Below are 24147 nucleotides of genomic sequence, written 5' to 3' on the forward strand. Positions count from 1 at the left end.
TGCTTGTTTCCAGAAAAAGTTTCTTACCCATTCACCTTCTAATGTATGATACTTCATTTTATATTAAGGAAGGTTTAGAATATCTAATGTCCCTTGAATTCATTTCTTATCAAGTTTTCTTAGGTTAGCTGTATAGTAGTTACCCGTCTCCACTTGCCATTCCTGTGCAAGGTTCCCGTGAACCTGAATGATGCTTGATTTTCAGCTTTTCTGCTCCTTTTATAATTTCTGTTTTAATGGTTTTGCTAAATTTGGAATTCAAATAAGAAATGTGAATAATATCTTTATTTAATATAACTTGTGCATAGAAACCATATAAGAAAAAAAGCATGAGGTTACATAGGTGATTATATTACAAAAGGGAGAAAAATAACTAGTGTCTGAATATTGCATATGAGATAGAGTTCCAGGTATATGGTAAGGCTTAAAAGAGACATATTTCTTAAGCTGAGCAGCTGACCCACTTCAGGGCAATGACTGCTCTCTCCTTCCCCACAGCCTTAGTATTTTTTGCCAAAGGGCCCAGATTTGAGTAAAGGGGAGCGCCGTGAGCGCAGGATACGGGCATAAGGGCTGCAGTCTGTTGAGTTTTGGCAGGTGGGTGTTCGGGGAAGTAAGTTTCGAAGAAATGGTTTCTTCCCTGGGGGTTGTTGGTTTGGTTGCTGGTTTTCCTGGTTGGCACCAAGGCGCTTTTTGGTAGAAGAAGCCTGGCCTTGGAGTTTTAGCACCGTATGATACTGCTCTGCGATGCATGCTGCCTTCTTCCGAAGGTCCAGTTTTACTAGCATCATGTTATTCTGCAGCTCAGCCAGGGTCTGATCCTAAGGAAGATCAATAAAGTTATAAAAAACATTTTTGGCATATTAGAGAAACAAGAGGGCAAGGTAATACATACCATCTACTCCCAGTTACTAATGACTGTTTTTACAAAAAGATTCTTTGAAGTCAGAGCTTATAGTTGAACAGGGAGTATTTTCTTTTAAGACCCAAACCAACAGCACTGAATAGAACATTTTCTAACACATAAGGTGGTATGAGCTTAAAGAAGTTTACTTAACCTCCAAAAGCCCCAGTTCTTAGGTATCAAATTAAGTGCTGTGTTTACGATGTATTTTTTTTTACATTTTAATATCTCTGGAATCAGGATGCATTAACTGATGATCAATTTCATGGTTCAATTGTTAGTATTTTGTTTTGGTGGTACATAAAATAATGGTATCTTATAATCTAAGCATCTTGGATTTAATACAGTATCTACCTCTGTAGGGTTGTTATTACGAGTAAATATCTATAAATTACTTAGCACAGTGCCTTCTACTTAGTGAATGGTTGTTTTTATTTTGCAAGGAAGAAAAACTCCCCTCACTGTAAGATTAGCCTAAAAATCTTCATTTTTTTCTCTTCTGCTCTTTATTCTCCTTCTCACATAGACTCTGAAGTGGGCTGGTGGGAGAGAAGGGGACATAATAGGCTGCCCTAACCTGTTTGATTAAGATGTCATCACAAGAGGTCAGGGCTTGGCGGAGTTTTCCTGCCCCAGTGCTGTGGCAACAGGCTCTTTCTGCTGACTGGAGAGACTCACCAAGTTTCTGAAGCTCTGTCCGTAGCAGCCTTATATTCTGAAAAAGCAGAAGTAGGAACCAAATTGTGGCCAAGATCCTCCAGGATAATGATCTGGAGGAGTTGGATAGCCATTTGAAGAGAAGTAAAATTAGAAAGGCTAGTCAGCTGAGTGAAGTAGCCACTCCCCAGGACTGTGCACAAAAAACATCATTTTGCCCTCACATGAACCAAGGATATAGTGTTGGAAATTGCTTTAGGTAAGAGCTTTGGTAACAGAGAAAGGTAATTACCTTCTGGCCCTCTTCTAACTTCTTGTCCACATCAGTGGTGAAGGGCTTGGCTGAGGGTGGCGGTTCTAACATCTTCTGATACTTCCTCAGCTCTGAGGGAAGGAAACAAGAATCTTCAATATGTATGCTTTGTAGCCTTGGGCTTACCTCTTTAACTGAGTTAATAGTAGCTTGCAACAAATATAAAAAGTGAGGCCGCATGCATCCTAGAGAGAAAAATCAGGGGAAGTAGCTTGGAGTTGAGGAAATTATGTTGGAGTTGGTGTCAGAAGGCCCAAGTTTGAAGAACAGTTCTTCCCTGAGCCACTGTTAGGCTTGCTGCCCTCTCTCCTCCCTCACCTTCATTCGTGGAGTTTAGCTCTGCTCTGCACTGTTCCAGTTTAGCTTTAACCTCCTGGACCTGCTGGGTGGAGGTAGAAGCCGCCAACCTTTGCGATCGCCGTAGGGACAGTTCAGACCCTGATTGTTGATGGGCCATTGACTGCTGTTTGGCTTCCTGCAAGAGAGCTTCTAGCTCTTCAATCTTCTCATCCCGCTCCTAAGAGAGAAGCAGCACAATTCTGTCCAGAGTCAGACAAATCCTACAGGAACAGATGACTGAACAGTGAACAAAACCTTCCCTGATACTTATGCCTCAAAAGCTTGTTTGTTAGCACTTATACCATTTCCTGGCCGACCAAACCCTTAATCAATTTGCCAAACATAGATTGACACATACGAAGCACTAAGGAGACTAGAGAAAAGTGAGTTACATATTCCTGCTCCTACCAGAGTTTATAAAATCTGTTTACCTCAGGCAACCTAGTTATGGGTATCTGAGTAGCTAGTTGGGACTGGTTCAGGGTAACTCACCTGAAGCTCTTCTTGATAAAAACTTGTAAGTGACTCCTTGAGGATCTTTAGTTTCTCTTCATACATTTCTTCTAATAGTTCCTTTTGGGTGTCCAAATGTTCACTGTCAGGAGCAAAGAGAAGTGAGTAAAGATCCTGAGAAGTGAGTTTGGAGGACAGATCTTGAGGAACAACTCCATCCTAGTTCCTACTTCCCACTCGTGTTCCAAGCAATGGACCAAGAGGGGTCATTCAGTTGGTACCTGCACCACTGTTCCCGTTGTTGCATCTGCTCCACCATCTCATTGCAAATTTCATCACGGAGCTGCATTTCCAGCTGCAACTTTTCCTGCCGTTCTTTCAAAAGTAGTGCTTTCATGGCTTCCACTACCTGTAGGAGCTCCTAGGAAGGACACATGGGTCAGACGTAACAGATACCCATGCCCCCAAAAAGCCACAGGCCCACCTGGAAGGCAGCATGGAAAATGTATAGCCATCAAGCTGCTGCACCAAAGCTTTCTTGTATTCTCACCTCCTTGCCATACATAGAGATGTCAACTTCATTTTCAATGTCATCATCAAGGCCTGGGTCTGTCTTAGCTCCTGTCTGCAAGCTGGGAGAGGCCTGCAGACTGTGTTCCTTGATGAACGAATGTAGCAATGGGAATCCCAGTTGCACAGGTGGAGCATGCACAAGCTAGTGAATGGGGAGAAATTTTAATTGAATCCATAACTAGTCCCTAGTAGCTTCCATAAATAAAGGTAGCAGCCCAAAGTGAGCAAAACCATCAAACCCACAGCTTCTCACCTGGCTGGCAATGGCTGAGAACTTGGCCACATGAAGAGTCTCATCGTAGGTAGATGCGCAGGGATTCACATTGACAATCATGCAGGAGCGGCCTCGGCCTGTGAAGAAACCTTGGAACACTCGAGTCAACTTGCTGTCGCGGAAGGGAACCAGGTTTTGCTTTGACCTGGCAGAGAATCAGAAAGAATAGAGCTGTGAGCAGTACTCCAGCCCTTGGGGTATCCTAACACTATCCTCAGTGGTGACCAGGAAGTCTCTTAGCAAACTGCAGAGCTCCAGGCCATCCAGGCCCATGGCTTGCAGTCAAAAGCTCACCGGTTCTGCTGGTTTTGGCGCAGGGCAGCAATACAGCGGCCCAGGGTATGTAGAGAAGTGTTAATGTTTCCTGCTTCCTTCAGCCGCTCACCACTCTTCTGATCTTTGCAGCGCTCTGAGCCAGCCAGATCACAGAGTGATAACCTTGAATAATGGACAGGATCTGACATAAGGACCCACATGTTACAAGCTTTCAAGCTCTTCATGTAGTTCTGGGGAGGGGAGGACCCATCAAAAAATCTCTGTATCCAAGGAAGGGCAGCAAGAATCTAACAGAAGTAATTCTTCTGAGGACCTCCCTTGCCCCCTCCCCCCACTACCATTTATGGCCAAGAAGCCCAAATTTCTAAATGGAGACACTTACTCGCTGATCTTGGGGACCATATCCCCTTCCCCCTGAAGGTGCAGGATCCTGATTGAGAAGATGCTATGACTGGAAGTTAAGAAAAAGAAAAGTCACTGCACACCTTCCATGACCAGGTGGAGAACTAATGTTTCCCAGAATACTGACAGGTTGGCTCTCACAACTCACTCACCTCCGGCTGGAGTTCTGGTTCAGGTGGGTGCTGGCAAAGCTCTGGTTTTTACGACCCACTTTCAGGAGTTTCCAGGCCTCCTCAGCATCCTGAACATGAATCCAGTTGAGATCTGAGGCCAAGGAAAGAAAGGTATATATGAGACGGGAGCACCTAACTCTTTTCCTAGTCTCTCCCCAAGTCCCCTTCAGGGTTCATACCAACCTCCCTGCTTTCCCATACCTTTCACATAGGGATTGCCATTCTGATCCTCACACAGCCGCAGAGTCTGCCTCTTTCGCTGCTGGCTAGGTGGTTCTAACAGGTCATAAAGCAGTTCATTGTAGATCTCAAAGAAGGAGATCCAGATGGAGAAGCGAATGTCTGCAGGGACACTTACAGGGGCAGTGTCTGGCTGTGCCCATCGGTGATTTGTTTCTAGGGAAGAAGCCAATGTACAGGGCATCAACCATAGGGTAGTCCATCTCCCCTTTGGCCTGCAGGGGCTTCAGAAGGTGGAAATGAGTTTGCAACCTTTGGTCTGTACCCCTGGCAGCAGTTGGGAGCAGGAAGTGTGTTCCTAGTGTTACCTGGAATAGAGCACAGTTACGGTACATACCATCTAGCTGGCTACTGCTGGTAAACTGACTGGTGGAGGAGAGCCCAGCAATGCCACTGTCAAAGCTGGTGCTGGTACCCATCCGACTTTCAATGTAGACACTCTTCTTCAAGGAGGTGGACAGCTCCTCCTGGGGGCACCCAGGGAGAAGATAAGTACAAAACTTTCCAGAGATTTGTCCCTCTACCCCCACCTCTGTGAACACCAACACTTCACCTCTTGGAGGCCTCCATTTAGCAGGGCCAGTTTCTTCGTTTCTTCCTGCCGGATCTGTTTGCTGTCTAGCCAGATTACCTCGTTGGAGAGCAAGGGCTTCAGATCAGGTGTTGGATGAAGTTGGCCTTGGAGGCTATTGAAGATCAGAGCCAGGGACCGTGGCAGAATCCCTCCATCCTTGATGGTACCTGCAGGCATGTGAATGGCAGACAGCTGAGGCAAGTGCTGTTCCCCAACTCAGAGCATCAAAAGGACGCCAGTCAGCAATTCTAGGAGGCCTACTACTCACCTTGAATTGTGTGGGTTTTCCCTGAGTTGGTGACTCCATATGCATAGATGAGCCAGTTCTGCCCTTTGAGTACGTCCTTTACCATCTCCTTCACAGTCAGGTTGAAGAAGGATGCCTGTCCCACTTCTGGTCCAAAGATCTAAAGACAGACCCAGTTTCTCAGGGGCCATTCTTCACCTCCCATTTGCCTCCTGTGCAGAGTCAGCAGATGCATCCCTTTCTGGGTGGCTGGCTTTGGAGACTACTCAAGCATCTTCTTTCTGCAGTGCTGCAACACTGCAGACCCAACCACTCTGCCAGTCCATCTTGCATTCAAATCAATAAATACTTAAGGAATGCTATCCACTAAGTCCGATGCTGCACACACAATGGGGCAACATAATGGGCACAAGAGTGGACTTTGGAGACAGATGGATCTAGATTCAAGTCCTAACTCTACCAATGACTAGCTACATAGCTTCAGCAACATTACCTTCACTGAGCCACAGTATCCTTGTCAGGAAAATAGGGACAATAATGATAATAGAGCTGTTGGGAATTAATGCATATAAAGTACTTGACATATTGACTAGCACACAACAAGGGTCCCCAAAATTGTAGACATGCATATATAAGGTACTCACAGTGAAATAAAAAGATTTCCCTCTAAAGAGAATAAAGCTCCCCCTACATGTTGGTCCCTTGTTTGCAGACCGGTACCTCCATACCTGGGAAAAGGTGAATCTGTGTGTTGCTTGTCCAATTCCCCGCTCATTGCTCTTCTGGGCAAAGGAGTCCTTGGGTGCCTGTAGAACAAGTGTCTCCACATTCTCAATATGGACACAACCCTGAGAAGGGGGAAAACATAGTTGTCACAGAAGGAAATATTCCTGGGTATTGCATCATTGTACCTCAGATCCTCTCTTCTCAGAAACTCACCTGATCTTCCTGTCGTTCCAACTCTGAAGGTAACAAGGGCCTGACCCTCAGGTATACTTTCACCTTCTCCGTACTATCCTCAGATGGAGCCTGTGGCAGAATTTCAGGCCAGAACCACAGATTAATCTCAGCAGTTACTTAAGATGGGCAAACATAACATAGTTCCTGGGAATCACACTAACACTACCCCCATTCTACCTCAAATGTTTGTGTGCAGCTACTCTTTGGTTCCATAATCATTCCAATCCACATGGACTTTTCACTACTTTATCACCCTTCCCTGTCTCTTCAGTATCCTGAATATGTGGCGCCACGCTGATTATCTGAGTTAGAAGTGGTTGACCAGTAGGAAAATCAGCCTGTGATATTAAGGCACAGCACAGTAGTTAAGCACCTTGGAGGCAGACACACCTGAATTTGAATCTCAATTCCATCATTTAATAATTTTGAGACCTTGAACAAGTTCTTTAAATTTCTTTGCCTCAGTTTCCTCATCTATAGAATGGGGTTAATAGTAGCACCCACCTCATCCATTCAACAGATATTTAGAGATCTGTCTACTATGGTCCAGGAACTCTGGTAGTCCACAGTGAGGGACACTATCAAGGCTCCTGCTTTCATGAATTTTCTCTATAAGTCGAGACTTCTGAGTGGAGCTGTTCTCAACCAGGAGCATTTGCCTCCCAAGGGACATTTAGCAATGTCAGGTGAGGTTTCTTGGTTGTCACAAGTGAGAAAGAGCTACTGACATCTAGTGAGTAGAGGCCAGGATGCTGCTAAACATCTTACAATGCATAGGACAGCCCCCTATAACAAAGAATTATGTGGCCCCAAATGTCAATAATGGTGCAGCTGAGAAACCTAGCTTAGCAGAAAGGCTCCATAAATGGAATCTGTGGCTGACATTAAAACCTGAATGTTGGGGCTGGCCCCATGGCGTAGTGGTTAAGTTCAGCACACTCCACTTGGGCAGCCTGGGTTCAGTTCCTTGGTGCAGACCTACACCACTCATTGGTGGCCATGCTGTGGTGGTGACACATAAAAAACCCCCAAAACCTGAATGTACATTCCACCTACTTGATGGCAGTATGACCCTGTGCAAATTATTAACACATCTGGGCCTCACGGTGAAGGAGAGATAACTGTTAGCCTTTCCTCATAGGATTACCTGAGAGTATGCACTTGAGGGTGTTTCATCAATGCAATGCAAATAATAGTTCTTATGGATACACAACTCTACATTTTTTATTCGTCCTGCTCTTAATTTTGAATTGATCATTCAGACCCTCAAGATTGCTGGGTTTTGACCTCATACTACTCTGTATGGACAACTAGTAGGCTGAGGATATCACTCTCTGCCCCCAAGCCACTGAAGGGGAGCAGAATACGCCACCCCAAAATGTGTCACTTTGGCATGTGGATTATTTTGAGCTGAAGGCAATCGTGATCCAGCAGACTTGAGAAAAACTTTTACCTCTCCCTTAACTGCCTAAAAGATTTTAGGTAGGGAGCCTGGCCCAGAAAGAGAGCTATTACCAGAGATAACTTTTTATCTGAAAGACTTACCTACATGGCAGGGCAAACATCTGATTACCAAACATCTGCTCTTATCTTCCTGTGAATTGCCCTGCTCCCCTTTGAAGCCCCAGGCCCTTATACCATTCCTTAGCTCAGGATGGCACATAAGCTCAATTGCCTGACTGCCTTGGGTCTCATATTTGTCTGGGGTTCTTGTAGTACAAAATTAAGTTTGTTTTTCTCCTATTAACCTGTAAATTTAGTTATTAGAACAGCTGAAGAACCTAGAAGTAAAATTTTTTCTGCCACTCTCCAACTCCTTTACCTGCTGCTTGTCCTCTAGGGAGGCGGAGATGACAGAGCAGTCTGACAGCAGGTCCTTGCGTACCACAGACCCCAAATCTGCAGCTGTGGACTCAAACATGGGGGAGACTACGACCTCCTCATCTGACAGCAAGCCGGCTGGCGGAGAAAGGATCCCTTGCGACATGACAGCAGGGGCAGCTTAGGTCTAAAAATAGACAAGGGTGGGTAGGGAGGAGAACCTTAAGGGACAGAGGGGCTGCAAATTCTAGGTTAAGAAACAATTCCTTTGCCCCAGGACATCTTGGTCTCGCTGCCTGAATTCCTGGTCCCTGTTCCCTTCAACTACCAGCAGAGGGAAAAGGGATGAGAGGAGTTAATCATTTAATCCAATCTGAGGCGGCAGGTCCGACCGCGAACAGGAATGAACAGATATCTGACTCCAAAAGCAAAAGGCCACGATCTAAGTAGGGGGTGCCTCACCCACCGGTGTTGTTGAGGTGGTCTCGGTAAGCTAGGCTCCTTCTCCAACCTCGGCCAGAGGCCCACAGTGAGCAGAGAGGGATTGAAAAAAGGGATGGCGGCAGCTCCGCTTTCTGAAAGCCTATTCCGCGAGGGCAAGAGCTGGCATCCCAGCTGGGCTCCAGCACAGTTCCACACTCACCTGAAGACGCGACACTTGTTCCTCCTCTGGTACCGACTCACTCACACTCCGCCACCGAACCTTGACTTTCGCCGCCGAACCTGGACTTTCGCTGCCAGAGAGCACAACTCCGCCCACGAGGCACACCTTTTGTTACTGATACAATGTTTTAAATTACGCGCTGCGTTCGCTCGGCCAATCAGATAGCGAAGCTTGCAGCTACCAATCAGAGCAAGGAAAGGGGGCGGGCCGGGCCGCGCGAGACCGTTTGCTTGGGGGCTTGACCTCTCCGCTCTAATATGGGTCCGGGTTACCAACTGTCGGAGTTTGGAGTTGGGTCGCCTGGAATTCTTCCCTCTTAACACTTTTTCTTGAACCCTAGGTATTTCTTTTCTAAGAAGCCTAAAGGAAATCCTGAGGCTTCGGCCGTCATCCTTTGTTCTTTAGCACATTCCTTCCCAAGAGCGCACAAGAGACCTGGTTAGGGTGCTTGTTCTTCGCAGGTCGGGGCGGGAAGACTCCATTTCCCAGGAGGCACCGCAAACAAACGCCCAGACTCTGCTTCCCAGAGTTCCCCGGGTTTCGGCCCCGCTAGACGGTCTCCCTTCCGGGGTTGGAGACTTCGGGGCCAAGATGGCGGCAGGAACGGGTAGTAAGTATCTGCGGTGCTTTTGCGCGGAAGGCCTTTGTAGAGGCGAGGCCAGGCAGCAGATTTCTGTCACATGCTTAGAGAGTAGGAGCAGTGATTTGCCTGAGAGCCCAGGGTCTTCAGAGACCTTCGCTCGACGGTGTCGTGAAGGCCAACCGTTAGGGGCCCAGCGGTGTTGTCTTGTGTCTCAGGGAGGCCGCTGAGATTTGAGAGAAGCAGCTCAGCGAATCCTTATGTGTTGGGGAGCTCTGCGGGGTGAGAGAGAAGTGTGCTCTAGAGACTCGGGCGCGCAGGTGAAGAAATGTGAGCCACACGAGTGGCCAGCATTCATTTTTTGACCCACGTTTGTGAGGCCCATACTCCATCTGCTAGAGAAATGTGGGTATTTTAACCGTGAGCTTTTTGTGCCACTGGGAAAATTGCATTTCTTGCGTCTCAGCCATTTTTGTCTGTTTCATGGATGAAAAAGGTCCTTTAGGCCCAACAGCTACAGGGAGGAATTAGTGAAGGAAGTAAACAAGTTTATGCTAAGAAGGAGGCGGGACAGTAGGGGAGGTGGCGTTGCGAATCGCGGGAAATAAGCCTTTGCGTTCAAACTGGAATAAAGTATTCTTAAAACTGGGCCTTTCGGGAGAACTGCCTTATCTTAATCTGACACTCCTTATTTATTATTATGATTATTATTTTTTATAAAGAAAAGGAGCCATGGCACTTGAAGAAATAAAATCTTCCGCCAGATATTCAGAGTGCAATTCAAATACAATGAATAGATACCGCCCCCGTGGTTATGTTTTACTATGAAACATGAAAATCAAGATTTGGTGATAGTAGCTTGTTTTGTCCTTACAAATTGGGATGTTTTGTATTAGGCTTCTAGGCCTCCCTTTGGGGCTTAGAACTACTCTACTGTTTCACTGGTTGTCTCTAAGCCTTCTGTCCTTTCAGAACACAAGCTGCTGAGTACTGGCCCCACAGAGCCATGGTCTATCCGAGAGAAGCTGTGTTTAGCATCTTCTGTCATGAGGAGTGGAGATCAAAATTGGTAAGATATCTAGGATGTCTGCTTTCTTGGGTCTTAGAAACTGTTGGGTATTTTTTTACATTGGTGGATTCCTATAGTTAATTATACTAACCTTTAAGTGTTTATTTTTTAACAGCTTTAATTCACATACCGTAAAATTAACCCAGTATATTCACAGAATTTAGTGTATTCACAGAGTTGTGCAACCATCACCACAGTCTAATTTTAGAACATTTTCTTTACCCCTGAAAGAAACCTCTTACCCCTTAAGAGTCACTCTGCCATCTCCTCACCATCTCCCTAACATCCCTCCCCCCATCCCTAGGCACCCACTCATCTACTTTCTGTCTCTATAAATTGCTAGTTTTGGACATTTCATGTAAATGGAATCATATAATTTGTGGCCTTCTGTAACTGGCTTCTTTCACTTAGTGTAATGTTTTTCGAGGTTCATCCAAGTTGTAGCATGTATCAGTACTTTATTCCTTTTTTTATGACTAAAATAATCCATTGTATGGGTATGCCACATTTTATTTATTTACTCATGAGTTAATGAACATTTGGGTTGTTTCCACTGTTTTGATGGTTATAATTAATGCTGCTATAAACATTCATGTATGAGGTTTTCAGTTCTTTTGAATTGAGAATGGAATTGCTGGGACATATGGTAACTCTATGTTTAACTTTTTGGGGGACTGCTAAACTATTTTTAAAGGGGCCCCACTGGTTTACATTCCCACCAGCAATAAATGAGGGCCCCAATGTCTCCTTGTGCTTGACAACACTTACTGTCTTTTCGGTTATGTCCATACTAGTGGGTATGAAATGGTATCTCATTGTGGTTTTGATTTGCATGTCCCTGATGACTAATGCTGAGCGTCTTTTCGCATGCTTATTGACCGTTTGTATATCTTCTTTGGAGAAATGTCTGCTCAGATCTTTTGATTTTTTTTTATTGAGTTTTAAGAATTCTTTGTATATTTTGGACACAAATCCCTTGTCAGATAGATGATTTGCAAATATTTCTCTTATTTTGTGTGTTGACTTTTCACTTTCTTGATTGGTATTGTTTACAGCAAAAAAGTTTTTAGTTTTGATATGTCCAGTTTGTCTATTTTTTCTTTGTTGCTTGTGCTTTTGGTGTCATAGTTAAGAAACCATTTATTTCTATGTTTTCTTCTAAAAGTATAGTTTTATCTCTACACATTTTAGGTCTTTGATTCATTTTTGAGTTAGTTTTTGTGTATGTTGTAAGGCAGAGGTCTCTCTTGCATTTAGGTACCTAGCTGTCTCAGTACCCAGTTTTTGTTGAAAAGACTATTCTTTTCCTATTGAATTGTCCAGGCACTCAGTATTTCTTTTTAAGTATCAGAAAGTAAGACTGTGGTTTCCAATCTTTTTTGCTACCAGGACATACCCCTTTTCATTTTATTTTATTTTATTTTTTGAGGAAGATTAGCCCTGAGCTAACTACTGCCAGTCCCCCTCTTTTTGCTGAGGAAGGCTTGCCCTGAGCTAACATCCGTGCCCATCTTCCCCACTTTATATGTGGGACGCCTACCACAGCATGGCGTGCCAAGCGGTGCCATGTCTGCACCCGGGATCCAAACCAGCGAACTCCAGGCCGCTAAGAAGTAGAGCGTGTGAACTTAACCGCTGTGCCACGGGGCTGGCCCCCCCAACCCCCCCCCCGCCCCCGTTTTCATTTTTTTTTTTTTTAAAGATTTTATCTTTTTCCTTTTTCTCCCCAAAGCCCCCCAGTACATAGTTGTATATTCTTTGTTGTGGGTCCTTCTAGTTGTGGCATGTGGGACACTGCCTCAGCATGGCTTGATGAGCAGTGCCATGTCTGCAATCAGGCTCTAAGGACAACTTTAATTGTCTTAAACCTTGTAATTAGTTAATATACAAATTCGTGTTTATATATATATCTTTACTACTTTAACCATTCAAATGAATTTACAAAAGCACTATTACTGTTCACACTTAGCATTTCTGCAACTTTATATATTTTTCAAATAACTTTTCTAAGGTGAAACCAGTATATTCTGGTAGCAGCTATTCTTTTTTTTGCAGAGGGGGAGATTCGCCCTAAGCTAACATCTGTTGCCAATTTTCCTCCTTTTTCTTTGTCTTTCCCCCCAAAAGCCCCAATACAGAGGTGTGTATAGTTGTAAATTCTTCTGGTTCTTCTCTGTGAGCCACTGCCATGACATGGCTACTGACAGATGAGTGGTGTGGTTCTGTGAATGGGAACTGAACCCAGGCCGCTGAAGCGAAGTGCACCAAACTTTAACTGCTAGGCCGTCAGGGATGGCTCTAGGTAGCAGCTATTCTTGGGCCAAATTAAATGGTAAACCTCAAGACAAAATGAATCATACTAATTTGATAAATGACAGCCTGAACTTAAATATAACTCAACTCAGAGGCTGGCCCCATGGCCAAGTGGTTAAGTTTGCCAGGGTTTCACTGGTTTGGATCCTGGGTGCAGACCTAGCACTGTTCATTAGGCCACGCTGAGGCAGCGTCCCACATAGCTCAACCAGAAGGACCTACAACTAGAGTAGACAACTATGTACTGGGGGTGCTCTGGAGAGAAGAGAAAAAAAGGTAAGAAGATTGGCAACAGATGTTAGCTCAGGTGCCAATCTTTAAAGAAAAAAAAAGATATGTATATAGCTCAACTCAAATATAAACTGAACTCATTTTTCTTTTTTTTTGGTGAGGAAGTTTGGGCCTGAGCTAACATCTGTTGCCAATCTTCCTCTTTTCCCTTGAGGATGATTGTCCCTGAGGTAACACCTGTGCCAGTCTTCCACTATTTTGTATTTGGGATGCCACCATAGCATGGCTTGATGAGTGGTGCTGGTTCCGCACCCTGGATCCAAACCTACAAACACTCGGCCGCCGAAGCAGAGTGTACAAACTCAAACAGTATGCCACTGGTCCAGCCCCTGAACTCATTTTTAGAGAAAACACCAAGTAAATAGAATCCAATCTGCATATTTCTTCACATTTTTATTAGAAAAACAGTATATGAACATTTAAGTAAAACTTTGAAATTTTAAGTTGTATTTATTTTTTGAGGAAGTACTAAGTCATAGGTTCAAAATGATACACAATGTCTTCCTCCCATCACTGTACCTTATCTCCCTAGTGTTAGCAATTTCTTGTGTGTTTCTTGCATTAATTTTGTATACATGAGCAAATATGTATTTTCTTTTTCCCTCTCCCTTCTTGAACACAAATGATTATAGACTATACGTACTGTTCTTTACCTTGCTGCTGCTGCTTCTCTGTTTTTAACTTAGTACTGTATCTTAGAGATCATTGCATATCTGTATATGAAGTTTTATCTCATTCCCTTTTTTTCTTTTTTTTTGGCAGCTGCATGTTTTAGGGATATACCATAATTTGTTTAAATGGTCTCTGTTGATGGACATTTGTTAATAGAAATAATAACCTTGCATAATTGTGTATAAATTATATCTAAAACTGAAATTAGAGTTATTGGATCAAAGAATATATAAGTTTATAAAGTTTGATAGATATTTTCAATTGCCTCACTCAGAAATTGTTTCAATTTATACTCCCATTGGTAATATATCAGAGCACATGTTTTTCTATGCCTTGGCTCATAGAATGTGTTGTTAGATGGTTTTGATCTTTGACAGTGTTATAAAAGATGAGAAATAGTTCTCATATTTTTCATTTGCGTTTATCCTATGATGAGTGAGGTTGAATATCTTCATGTGTTAAAGAGCCACTTGTATTTCCTTTTCTGTAACTGCTTTTTCCCTTTTTTTTATTTGATTATTAGTCTTTCTCTTTAATTTCTGGGGACTTCTTATATATTACAGAGATTAGCCATTTGTCTGAGCTATGAGACGCATTTGTTTTACTAATGTGCCATTTGCCTTTGCTTTTGGTGATATTTTTACATTAAGACTTACAAAATATAGCTTACTTATTAATAATTTTCTTTTACAACTCCTGGATTTTGGGACATAATTAGAAAGTTCTTCCTTAGTCTGAGATTATAAAATAATTCTATGATTTCTTCTAGTACTTCCATGGTTAAATTTTTTTAAACATTTAAATCATTGATCCATTTGGGGGTTTTCTTGGTATACGGCGTAAATTATGGGTCGCACTTTATTTTTTGCTGATAGCCATCCATTTAACAATGTTAAATTACTTCTTATAAAGGAAAAGAGCTCTGATACCATTATCCAACACAAAATTTAAAAACTTTTTTCTTTTTTAAAATTATGAAATATTTCAACCACCTAGAGAAATGTGGAGAATAATAGAGTGCACATGTACCTGTTACTTGGACTTAACAAATCTTGATATTTTGTCATATTTCCCTCAGATCTTTTTAAAGAAAAACAGACACAGTTGAAGCCCCTTTACAGTCTTCTTTCATCCCATTCCAGTCCAACTCTCTTCAATTTTGCCTATTTCTTTCTTTGTCTTTATACCGACAACTTTTCTAAAGGTTGTGTGATTGCATCATAGCAAAAAATCGTCATCTTTTTTCAGTTAATATTATGTTATAAATATATTCCATATCACCACATGTATTTCATAACTATTTTTATGAACTGTTTAATTTCATAGAGTTGAAGTGCCATAAGTTAAGCATCGTCTTGCAGGTGTTTAGGAAAAACCTAATGTTCATAGTCTAATCAAATCTACATGATGCTGTCTTCTTGGTGCTTCCTTCTTTTGTTAAATTATTTCCTTATATTGCATTCCTAGGAGCTCTCTTAGTGGATCAAAAGATAACTTTTTTGGGTCTGGACTGTATTACAAATTGCTTTTCAAAAGGCAAATCTTTTCTAAAAGAACTAAAATCAACATAAAAATATTTTCCAAAATGAACAAAAATGGTACCTTACTGGGTTCTAATACCTTCACTTCACCCAGGAGATATATCACCTAGGAAAACTATTTAGCAATGACTCTTTCCTTCTAAACAACTTTTAAGCAGTTGTGTCGTTTTCCATAGTCACATATTCCAGAATACTTTACAGTGGCAGTTTTTTATTCCAAAGTTTGGTCTTCAAACCTTGAACTCTCAGCATACGTTCCCTCCTTTTTTTTCTATTTGATGGGTAATAAGGCTTTTCTCCTTTTGCAGGGTATCAGTTAGCAGAGCAATCAAGCCCTTTGCAGAACCTGGCCGCCCTCCAGATTGGTTCTCTCAAAAAGTAAGTTCCCTATACCTCTGAGATGGCCATGGATTGTGTATTCTTATAACATTTCCAAGGTAGGTCAGATGTGTAATCAGGGTTAGGATTGTATAGTCAGTTTCTTAGATGTATTGATGTTTATTTTGGCTTTGTAATTTAATGAGAATTAAAGCCCATCTGTTAATTTACAGAAATCTAAAAAAATTGTGGAGGCAGATAATATAATCATCTTTGTCAGGAAAGAAAAATAAGTTCCCAAGCAAGTGTTCTTTTAGAGCAGTCTTTGAAATGTGAAGTGGGTTCCCTTCCAGGCCCTGCCCTTTAGTCACAAGGCTTTTATACCATGAAAAGGGAGAATAGTTGAGAATACTTTTTCGTTTTTCCCACTATTTGTCAATCCATCCATGTATGCTCGTATTACAAACTGTTCTTGTCAGTGTAGCCTAACAGTTAAGAGCTCAAGCTTAGGAGTTAGATAGATTCAGTTTCAATATGACTCCACTTAAAAACTTTGGACCATGATCCTCACTTTTCTCAGTTTATCCCTATTTCACAATAGAGATAAACTTTGCTTCAGGATTGTTGTAAAGATTAATTGAGGTAATACCTGTAAAGCATTTAGCACAGTGCCTTGCTTAAAGTGACTACTCAGTAGATAGGAGCTATAAATATATTGGCTGTTAGGTTGTCTTTCCTCAAATACACAAATTCCAGGCCAGGAGACTCCCTTTTCTGTGTCCTGGTATTGATTATTTTGAACTGATTTGATTGCAAAGTAATTTCCCTCTTAGAAACCACTTACATCTTACATATAGCCCCCTTTTCTAAACCTTAGTCTAATATGTTGAAATTTTGAAAGGTCATTCCTTTCCAGGCTTGCTGATCATATTCACTTTTTTTCTTCATAGCATTGTGCTTCTCAGTACTCGGAGCTTCTAGAGACCACTGAGACCCCAAAGTGAGTACAAAGCCAGGCACTTAAGCCAAATCTTTTTTTTTTTTCTGAGGAAGATTAGCCCTGTTCTAACTACTGCCAATCCTCTTTTTGCTGAGGAAGACTGGCCCTAAGCTAATGTCCATGCCCATCTTCCTCTACTTTATGTTTGGGATGCCTACCATAGCATGGCTTTTGCCAAGCGGTGCCATGTCTGCACCCGGGATCGGAACCAGTGAACCCTGGGCCGCCGAGAAGCAGAACTTGCGAACTTAGCCACTGCGCTACCGGGCTGGCCCCAAGCCAAATCTTTTTAGTGGAGAGTGTTTACTGAGGAAATCTGATTTATATCTATTTATATTACTGGGTGATAAAAGTATAGCAGAAGTTGTCTATGGTTAGGTCACGGAGGAGGCTCAAAGAAAGCAAGTGGGAGTGAGAACAAATGTTCTCTTGTTCAAATGTATGTGTCTTGTTTTTTGTTTTTTAATTTTCCACAGACGGAAAAGAGGTGAAAAGGGAGAAGTGGTAGAAACTGTTGAAGATGTCATTGTTCGGAAACTGACTGCTGAACGAGTTGAGGAACTAAAGAAAGTGATAAAGGAAACCCAGGAAAAATATAGGTACTTATTAGAGAGAATGCCAAATGGGTTGGGAGAGGCAAAAGAGGCTGACTTCTGATACTCATCAGAATTTTTTAAATAGCGGATTAAAAAACCCATTCTACTTACCTCTCTTTCTTCCTTACAGACGGCTGAAAAGAGATGCAGAACTAATTCAAGCTGGGCACATGGACAGCAGACTGGATGAGCTTTGCAATGACATTGCGATGTGTGTTATATTACATTGTTCTTCTATCTACTTCCTTTCTTTTTACTCCCTTTCTTCCTCAAGTAATCTGGCTTATTTCCTTCATCTTCCATCCCTTTAGACTTGAGAGATTCTAGAAAGGGAAAGCTGCAGAGTGGCCTGGTAGCTGGGAGGGGGATGTGAGTCCTGGAAAGTAATGTGATGGAACATTTCAATGTGAGAACATAACTTAGTCCTAACTTAAAAGTGGCTCTAGTTTGCCTGGGTAAAGAACTGGTAGTTAGGGGCCAGCCCTGTTTAAGTTCATTGCTCTGTTTTGGTGGCCCAGGGTTTCACTGGTTCAGATCCTGGGTGCAGACCTAGCACCGCTCATCAAGCCATTCTGAGGTAGCGTCCTGCATAGCAGAACTAGAAAAACTACAGCTAGAATATACAACTATGTTCTGGGGGGCTTTCGGGAAAAGAGGAAGAAAATAAAAGAACTGTTAGTTAGGCAGTGTACTCAAAATTCCCTGTTTTGCTGATAAAGATTCCTTTTTAGGCCTTTCCTTCAGAAAGTGCTAGCCTGGCAAAAAATTTCCTTGTGAGAGCACTGTGAGGAGGAGCTAGAGCTGGTTAGGATCTAACCCTTAATTCCTTCTTCAGGAAAAAAAAATTGGAGGAAGAGGAGGCTGAAGTAAAGAGGAAGGCTACAGATGCTGCATATCAGGGTAAGCTGAACCTAGTGACTGTTGAGCAATTGACTCTGCAGTACTGCACACTAATGAAAATTGAAGACTCTTTTGTAACAGAATCTACTAATTCCAATTTACTTGCATACTTTTCTCTGTCATCTTCTCTTTTACCAGAATAAAAATATCCCCTTTTGTCCAGGAGGAAGCTCTTAGAAAATTAGCTCTGCTCAGATCTCACTAGACTTTGTGTCCTTTTAGGACAAAAGGCTTGGTAATAAGACACTGAACATAATTAAGATTTTAGAAGTCAAAGGCCTGTAAAAAGATTGAGAATAGCTCAGTCGTTGGATAAAGGGAGGAAGTTAAGCATTTGTAACTCTAGGAATACATGCTTTGAGCTAATGAGGTCGTTTTCTCTTGTTAAAACAAAGCAGAATCCTAATAAGTTGTTGAAGAGGATATTGAGAGGTATTTAAATCACTTTCCTACTCCAAGGACCTTTGGGATAGCTAGTTAAGTGAATTTGCTTAGTGTAAAAATTACTCTTGGGAAAAGTCAGGCTAAAAAGTTACCTACCTCTCAGAAGCGTTAAAGACAGCTTTCTAATCCAAACTCATAATGCTACTTTAGTAATGCAGCATCCTTATTTGTCCTTTATTATGTAATAGCAGAGTAATGTTTAGTTTCATTTATTTAATCTTGAAGACTTAGAAATTGTTCTCTTATATGTTCTAGCTCGTCAAGCAGTAAAAACACCCCCTCGGAGGTTACCCACTGTGATGGTCCGCTCTCCTATAGATTCTGCCTCCCCAGGAGGTGATTATCCACTTGGGGACTTGACTGCAACCACTATGGAAGAGACGACCTCTGGGGTGAGTATATTTCCATCTGCAGGAATTAATCAGCAAAGGGACAATAAGCCAGCAGAGAGCTGAGTAATGAGGAAACCACTTTTGGCCTAGAGGCAACTTCCTCTCTTGGTGTGAATGTTATAGACTTAATTTACCATGTTCTATGCTCTAAGATAAGGATGGACCTAAAAACATTGAGGTTTTTGACCTTTTGAGAGATAGGTAAAAGACTATGTAAAAGAATTGTTTGTAAGTGTACTAGTCTTATGAAATTCCTGATGAAATAAGGGGCAATTTTCTTGTAAATATAATAATTGCTGGTGGGAAAGGAGTTTGTAAAAGGCAGGTTGGTGGAATGGTTGGCTCATTGTGGGTTTGAATGGGTGGAAGAGAAAAAATTGTGGGCAAGAAAGGTGTGGCTGAGAGTAGGAGGGGTAGAGGGTTTTTGGGCATTTCCATTCAGCACTAATAAAGTAATAGTTAGACACACTAACCCATCCAGATTAGTAGGGAACCTTCCAGAGTTTGAGAAGTCAGATAAAGGTTCTCTGTTGTCTCTTAGGTAACCCCTGGGACTTTGCCGAGTACCCCAGTCACCTCGTTTCCTGGGATTCCTGACACCCTTCCTCCAGGCTCTGCACCCTTAGAAGCCCCCATGACCCCAGTAACAGATGATTCACCCCAGAAAAAGATGCTTGGACAGAAAGCAACTCCACCCCCCTCCCCTCTGCTGTCAGAGCTCTTGAAGAAGGGCAGCCTCCTGCCTACTAGCCCCAGACTGGTATGGAGACTTCTGTGGGTGTTTGAGAGCTGTGGTGATTTAGTACTTTGGAAGGGAGTGCCTGGGACCTAAAATATGACATGGAAAAAAAAAAAGTTCAAAAGAGGACGAGATCTCCTAGTTAAATATTAATTAAAACGAAATTAAAAAACCTAAAAATTAAAAACCAAAAACAAAAAACAGTAAGTTGATAGTATCCTTGGGTCCTGAGGTATCTGAAACCCGAATTATCTTGGTTCTCTTCTCCAGAGAACTCTTGTCAAATAAGTTTTGAAAATTAGAGTTTCCCGTGGGTCTGAAATTATTCTCTTTGGATATTAACTTTTAGTTTCATGAAGTTTGGTCAACTGCTGGAGCGTTTTTGGGAAGTGGTAGTAAAGGAAATCTTGAGTGTAGCCTTCACCTCTATTCTTCCTTGGTAGGTCAATGAGAATGAAATGGCTGTGGCTTCTGGCCACCTGAACAATACAGGTGTCCTCCTGGAGGTAGGCGGGGTCCTTCCCATGATACATGGTGGGGAGATGCAGCAAACAGCCAACACTGTTGCAGCCTCCCCTGCTGCCTCAGGTAAGTCGCCACTTTTCTGTTATCTGCTTTACTTTAAAGATATTGAACTTGACATTGACTGCCCTTGGTTTCTAGCCTTTGTGACTAAGCAACTGTCAATCTTAAATATAAAGCCCAACCCGGTGCTATTTTACCTGTTAAACCATATAGCGCTCCACATTGTAAATCCATTCCATCTTCAAAATAATGATAGCCCTGGATGACCACAGCATAGATATTGATGAGAGCAATAGTGAAGTTAATAGTGAAGCTGCTTCTCTGGGGCTTATAAAATCATGGAAGAGTGCTAGAGAGATCTGAGATTATAGAATAGGGGGATGAGATTTGGAACCAGAGAACTGGACTTGAGTCTTAGGCCTGCCACACACTGGCTTCGTGACCTTGGATTGGGTGAATGAACTCTCTAGTCTCAGTTTCCTCTTTTATTAATTGCAATGAATGTACTTCACAGGGATGTAGTGAGAATTAAATAAGGTAGAAAATGCAAAGTGAAAAAAAAAAGCTTTGCAATGTACCAAACAAACATTAGATACTGGTATTTGAATGGTGTTGAATTTGGGTGGTTTACAGCATGCTTACCTTCAGCAGAAGTGACAGATTTATTCATACCAGTTTTTTGTGTGTGGGTGGGGTGTTTTTTGGGGTTTTTTTTGGTTATTGTTTAATTTTCTTCTGAGAAAAAAATCACCACCCATTTTTCGTATACATTGTGTGGTCTAGTGCTTTGGGTCATTCCTAACTGGGCAGGTTTTAAGTAAGTTTGGAGAAAGTAAGGATATAGATAATAAGCTTATTCAACAGAGGAATTGCTTTCATCCTTTGAGACTAAAAGTTTTCTTGGTTGAATCTTAAAATGGCTATTGCTGCTTGTTCATGTGCTTTCTTTTTACCTCATTTTGTCTACCTCTTTGTCTGTTAGGTGCTCCCACTCTTTCCCGGCTTTTAGAAGCTGGTCCTACACAGTTCACCACACCTCTTGCTTCCTTCACTACTGTTGCCAGTGAACCTCCAGTTAAACTTGTGCCACCTCCTGTAGAGTCTGTGTCCCAGGCTACCATTGTCATGATGCCTGCGCTGCCAGCACCATCCTCTACTCCGGCTGTCTCCACTCCTGAGAGTATAGCTCCAGGTGCGTCCCTGACCCACGCCCTGAGCAGCCACTAGGTCCAAAATTTCATCTTGAGCTTTAGTTAAAGAAAAGTGACCAAGTGCATCAGCTCCAATTCAGATACTTCTGTTCTCTTCTCCATGGATATATGCCATCTTTATCCTTAGGAAAACAAGCATGTGAGAAGAGGTGGGTGGGCATTTATGTGTTGGGGGAAGAACACTAAGTATACATATAAGTGGGCTTGAGAATGGGTTCTCACCTTAACTTTCTAGAGAAAGCTATAGAGAAGAAAACATAGGCAGATGTAAGATAACTTTTTGAGCTTTAGTGTATGAGTACTTGACATTTGTCTGCAGCCTTGGCCTGATCTCCAGGTGGTCACTTAGTACCAAATAAGCTTCTGAGATGCTTTTCTCTTCCTGTTACTCAGTGAGTCAGCCTGACACCTGTGTTCCCATGGAGGCTGTGGGGGATCCACATACTGTGACTGTTTCCATGGATAGCAATGAAATCTCCATGATCATCAATTCTATCAAAGAAGAATGTTTCCGATCAGGGGTAGCAGAGGACCCTGGAGGATCAAAGGCTCCCAGCATAGATGGGAAGGAAGATTTAGATCTGGCTGAGAAGATGGATATTGCTGTGTCTTATACAGGTGAAGAGCTGGACTTTGAAACTGTTGGAGACATCATTGCCATCATTGAAGACAAGGTAACTATTCAGCAAAGCCTAAAAGAATCTCTCATGGGTCCTACATAGGCTTCTCTCCTCAGCCTCTCCTTGCTTCTCGTAGTAAGAATTATGTAAGCAAACAAGTCTTCTGCTTCTTCCCATCACCATCTCTGTAGTTTCAAAGCCCTTTGGTACTGACATAGTAGTTGTCTCCCCAGCCATCCTTATGTTACTAGTTTATACAGGACAGGTACCTGTCCATTGGTTGCTTCTACTACTTGGAGAAGATGGAGAGAGAAGCTGCAGATTCAGGCCATCTCATTTGGTGCTAACAGAATTGAGGGACTTGGGCTTCTTTCTGTGACTTCAACAGTGTATGTATTATGGGACAGGTAGATGATCATCCTGAAGTGCTGGATGTGGCAGCAGTGGAAGCAGCACTTTCATTCTGTGAAGAGAATGATGATCCCCAGTCCCTGCCTGGACCCTGGGAGCACCCTATCCAGCAGGAGCGGGACAAGCCAATGCCTCTCCCTGCACCAGAGATGACGGTCAAGCAAGAGAGGCTGGACTTTGAGGACACAGAAAACAAAGGAATTCATGAACTGGTGGACATCAGGGAGCCCAGTGTTGAGATCAAAATGGAACCTGCAGAACCAGAGCAAGGGATTTCAGGGGCTGAAATAGTAGCAGGAGTTGTTCCAGCCACAAGTATGGAGCCACCGGAACTCAGGAGTCAGGACTTAGACGAGGAACCCAGAAGTACTGCAACTGGAGAGATTGCTGAAGCAGATGTTTCCAGTGGGAAAGGCGATGAGACTCCACTTACAGCTGTAAAGACAGAGGTATTTAAGATCAGGGGCTGGAAGGATGGAGGGTTATACCTTAGGTAAGAAGTGACAGTTTAGGCCTTTGGTTTTCCTGTTTCATTCCTGAATTCTGACATGTTTGATGTGTCCAAGGCACATAGATGTGATCAGTACTATATATACTTATCCTATTCCTGTTAAGGTGACCATTAGAATCATGTTATGTGGGTAGAACTTAGAATTTCTTCTATGGTCTCATCATTGAAGAATAAAATTGTATAAGCTGTAGTGATTTACCAGTACTTAGTGTATTTGTTCTTTTTGGTCTTCAGGCATCCCCTGAAAGCATGTTGTCTCCATCACATGGCTCAAATCCCATTGAGGATCCTTTAGAGGCAGAGACTCAGCACAAGTTTGAAATGTCAGGTAAATAATGCCAGGAAATCTATATTCTGTAACTAACTTGAAATCGTTTGCTTTGGCTTTTGAGGGATTTTGTGGGTTGTGGGCAAGTAGAGGAGGCAGAATAGGTCAGCATGGAAAGGAGAGCTGCAGGGGATTATTGTCCATAGGAAGGGGAAGGCTAAGGTGGAAAAATCTTCAGGTAGTCTTTCTCTCCTCTGCAGACTCATTGAAAGAAGAATCAGGGACTATTTTTGGAAGCCAGATAAAGGTATTTCAGACTTTTCTTTATCCCTCTTGCTATGTGACTAGATTTCCCTATAGCACTACCTTTTTCATGAATTTCAGTAAACTCCCATCCAGTTAAGGAGTTGCATGGCGAAAAGCTGCAGTGGACAGTCAGGCATAGGGGGAGTTCTATGGCAACATGTGCTTCCCATCTGAAAGAGTTTGTGAATGTCACACAGACCTTTCTTTGCATATAATGCACAAAGAAGCTTTGATACATCCAAAGTGATTTGGAGTGAATAGGGATACCAGAGCCAGCGAGAACATATAAGAAATCAGATTATTAATTACACTATCCAGAGAAAAATCATTCAGCGTTTTCCTTTTAGAATTACTAAGCGGTAGTAATAAACAGACTTAAAGTAATGTGATGTGAGCTTGCTCCATCAGATGAGACACAAAATAAAACTATTTTTGATAACTTTGTACCCAGGGTCAGAGTTCCTCTCAAGAGCAAGGGGAAAGAAGGAACGCCTCTTAGCTTAGTCTTAAGTAAGTAGCTTTTTTTTTCTTCCTTTTAAAAAGATCCTGGGTCTTATTCTTTGTCCAGGT

At 42.4% G+C, this 24147-nt stretch overlaps 2 protein-coding genes across 16 annotated transcripts in view; one reads left to right on the forward strand and one right to left on the reverse strand.

Annotated features, from left to right (window-relative positions):
* Nucleotides 1-270: 270 nt before the first annotated feature.
* On the reverse strand, nt 271-9377 carry KIF20A (kinesin family member 20A). Its single transcript, XM_008538977.2, has 19 exons — nt 8850-9377; nt 8208-8393; nt 6365-6454; nt 6154-6273; nt 5447-5585; nt 5158-5345; nt 4942-5071; nt 4566-4760; nt 4344-4455; nt 4172-4240; nt 3808-3951; nt 3493-3658; nt 3217-3381; nt 2948-3087; nt 2706-2808; nt 2193-2391; nt 1854-1945; nt 1482-1619; nt 271-821 (listed from the first exon to the last, which is right to left on the reverse strand). The coding sequence occupies exons 2-19, from the start codon at nt 8370-8372 to the stop codon at nt 501-503; spliced, it is 2676 nt and encodes an 891-aa protein (XP_008537199.2). The 5' UTR covers nt 8373-8393; nt 8850-9377; the 3' UTR covers nt 271-500.
* Nucleotides 9347-24147, forward strand: part of BRD8 (bromodomain containing 8) — a 30284-nt gene continuing 15483 nt past the window's right edge. For 8 of the 15 annotated variants that reach the window (XR_011525557.1, XR_011525558.1, XM_070570856.1 and 5 more), the window contains exons 1-15: nt 9347-9480; nt 10423-10519; nt 15645-15714; nt 16605-16654; nt 17131-17253; nt 17381-17461; nt 18086-18150; nt 18850-18986; nt 19528-19746; nt 20169-20313; nt 21233-21442; nt 21855-22135; nt 22489-22941; nt 23238-23331; nt 23532-23578. Coding sequence is in view for 11 of the 15 variants with exons in the window: in XM_070570856.1 (XP_070426957.1) it covers nt 9462-9480; nt 10423-10519; nt 15645-15714; nt 16605-16654; nt 17131-17253; nt 17381-17461; nt 18086-18150; nt 18850-18986; nt 19528-19746; nt 20169-20313; nt 21233-21442; nt 21855-22135; nt 22489-22941; nt 23238-23331; nt 23532-23578 (2091 nt within the window). In the remaining 4 variants the exon portion in view is untranslated. The remainder of the gene's footprint in view (nt 9481-10422; nt 10520-15644; nt 15715-16604; nt 16655-17130; nt 17254-17380; nt 17462-18085; nt 18151-18849; nt 18987-19527; nt 19747-20168; nt 20314-21232; nt 21443-21854; nt 22136-22488; nt 22942-23237; nt 23332-23531; nt 23579-24147) is intronic. The other 7 variants (XR_011525559.1, XR_011525560.1, XM_008538974.2 and 4 more) reach the window with 1 other exon arrangement.

Source organism: Equus przewalskii, chromosome 13 (assembly GCF_037783145.1).
Source record: "Equus przewalskii isolate Varuska chromosome 13, EquPr2, whole genome shotgun sequence".
In the NCBI taxonomy this organism is placed as follows: domain Eukaryota; kingdom Metazoa; phylum Chordata; class Mammalia; order Perissodactyla; family Equidae; genus Equus; species Equus przewalskii.

Excerpts from the sequence above, each read along its gene's own strand:
- KIF20A (XM_008538977.2), bottom strand. The coding sequence starts at position 8,372 with ATGTCGCAAGGGATCCTTTCTCCGCCAGCCGGCTTGCTGTCAGATGAG. Across the intron at positions 3,088-3,216 it reads TCTCTATGTATGGCAAGGAG|GAGCTCCTACAGGTAGTGGA; the intron begins GTGAGAATACAA and ends TGTCCTTCCTAG. Across the intron at positions 1,946-2,192 it reads GCTAAACTCCACGAATGAAG|AGCTGAGGAAGTATCAGAAG; the intron begins GTGAGGGAGGAG and ends TCCTTCCCTCAG.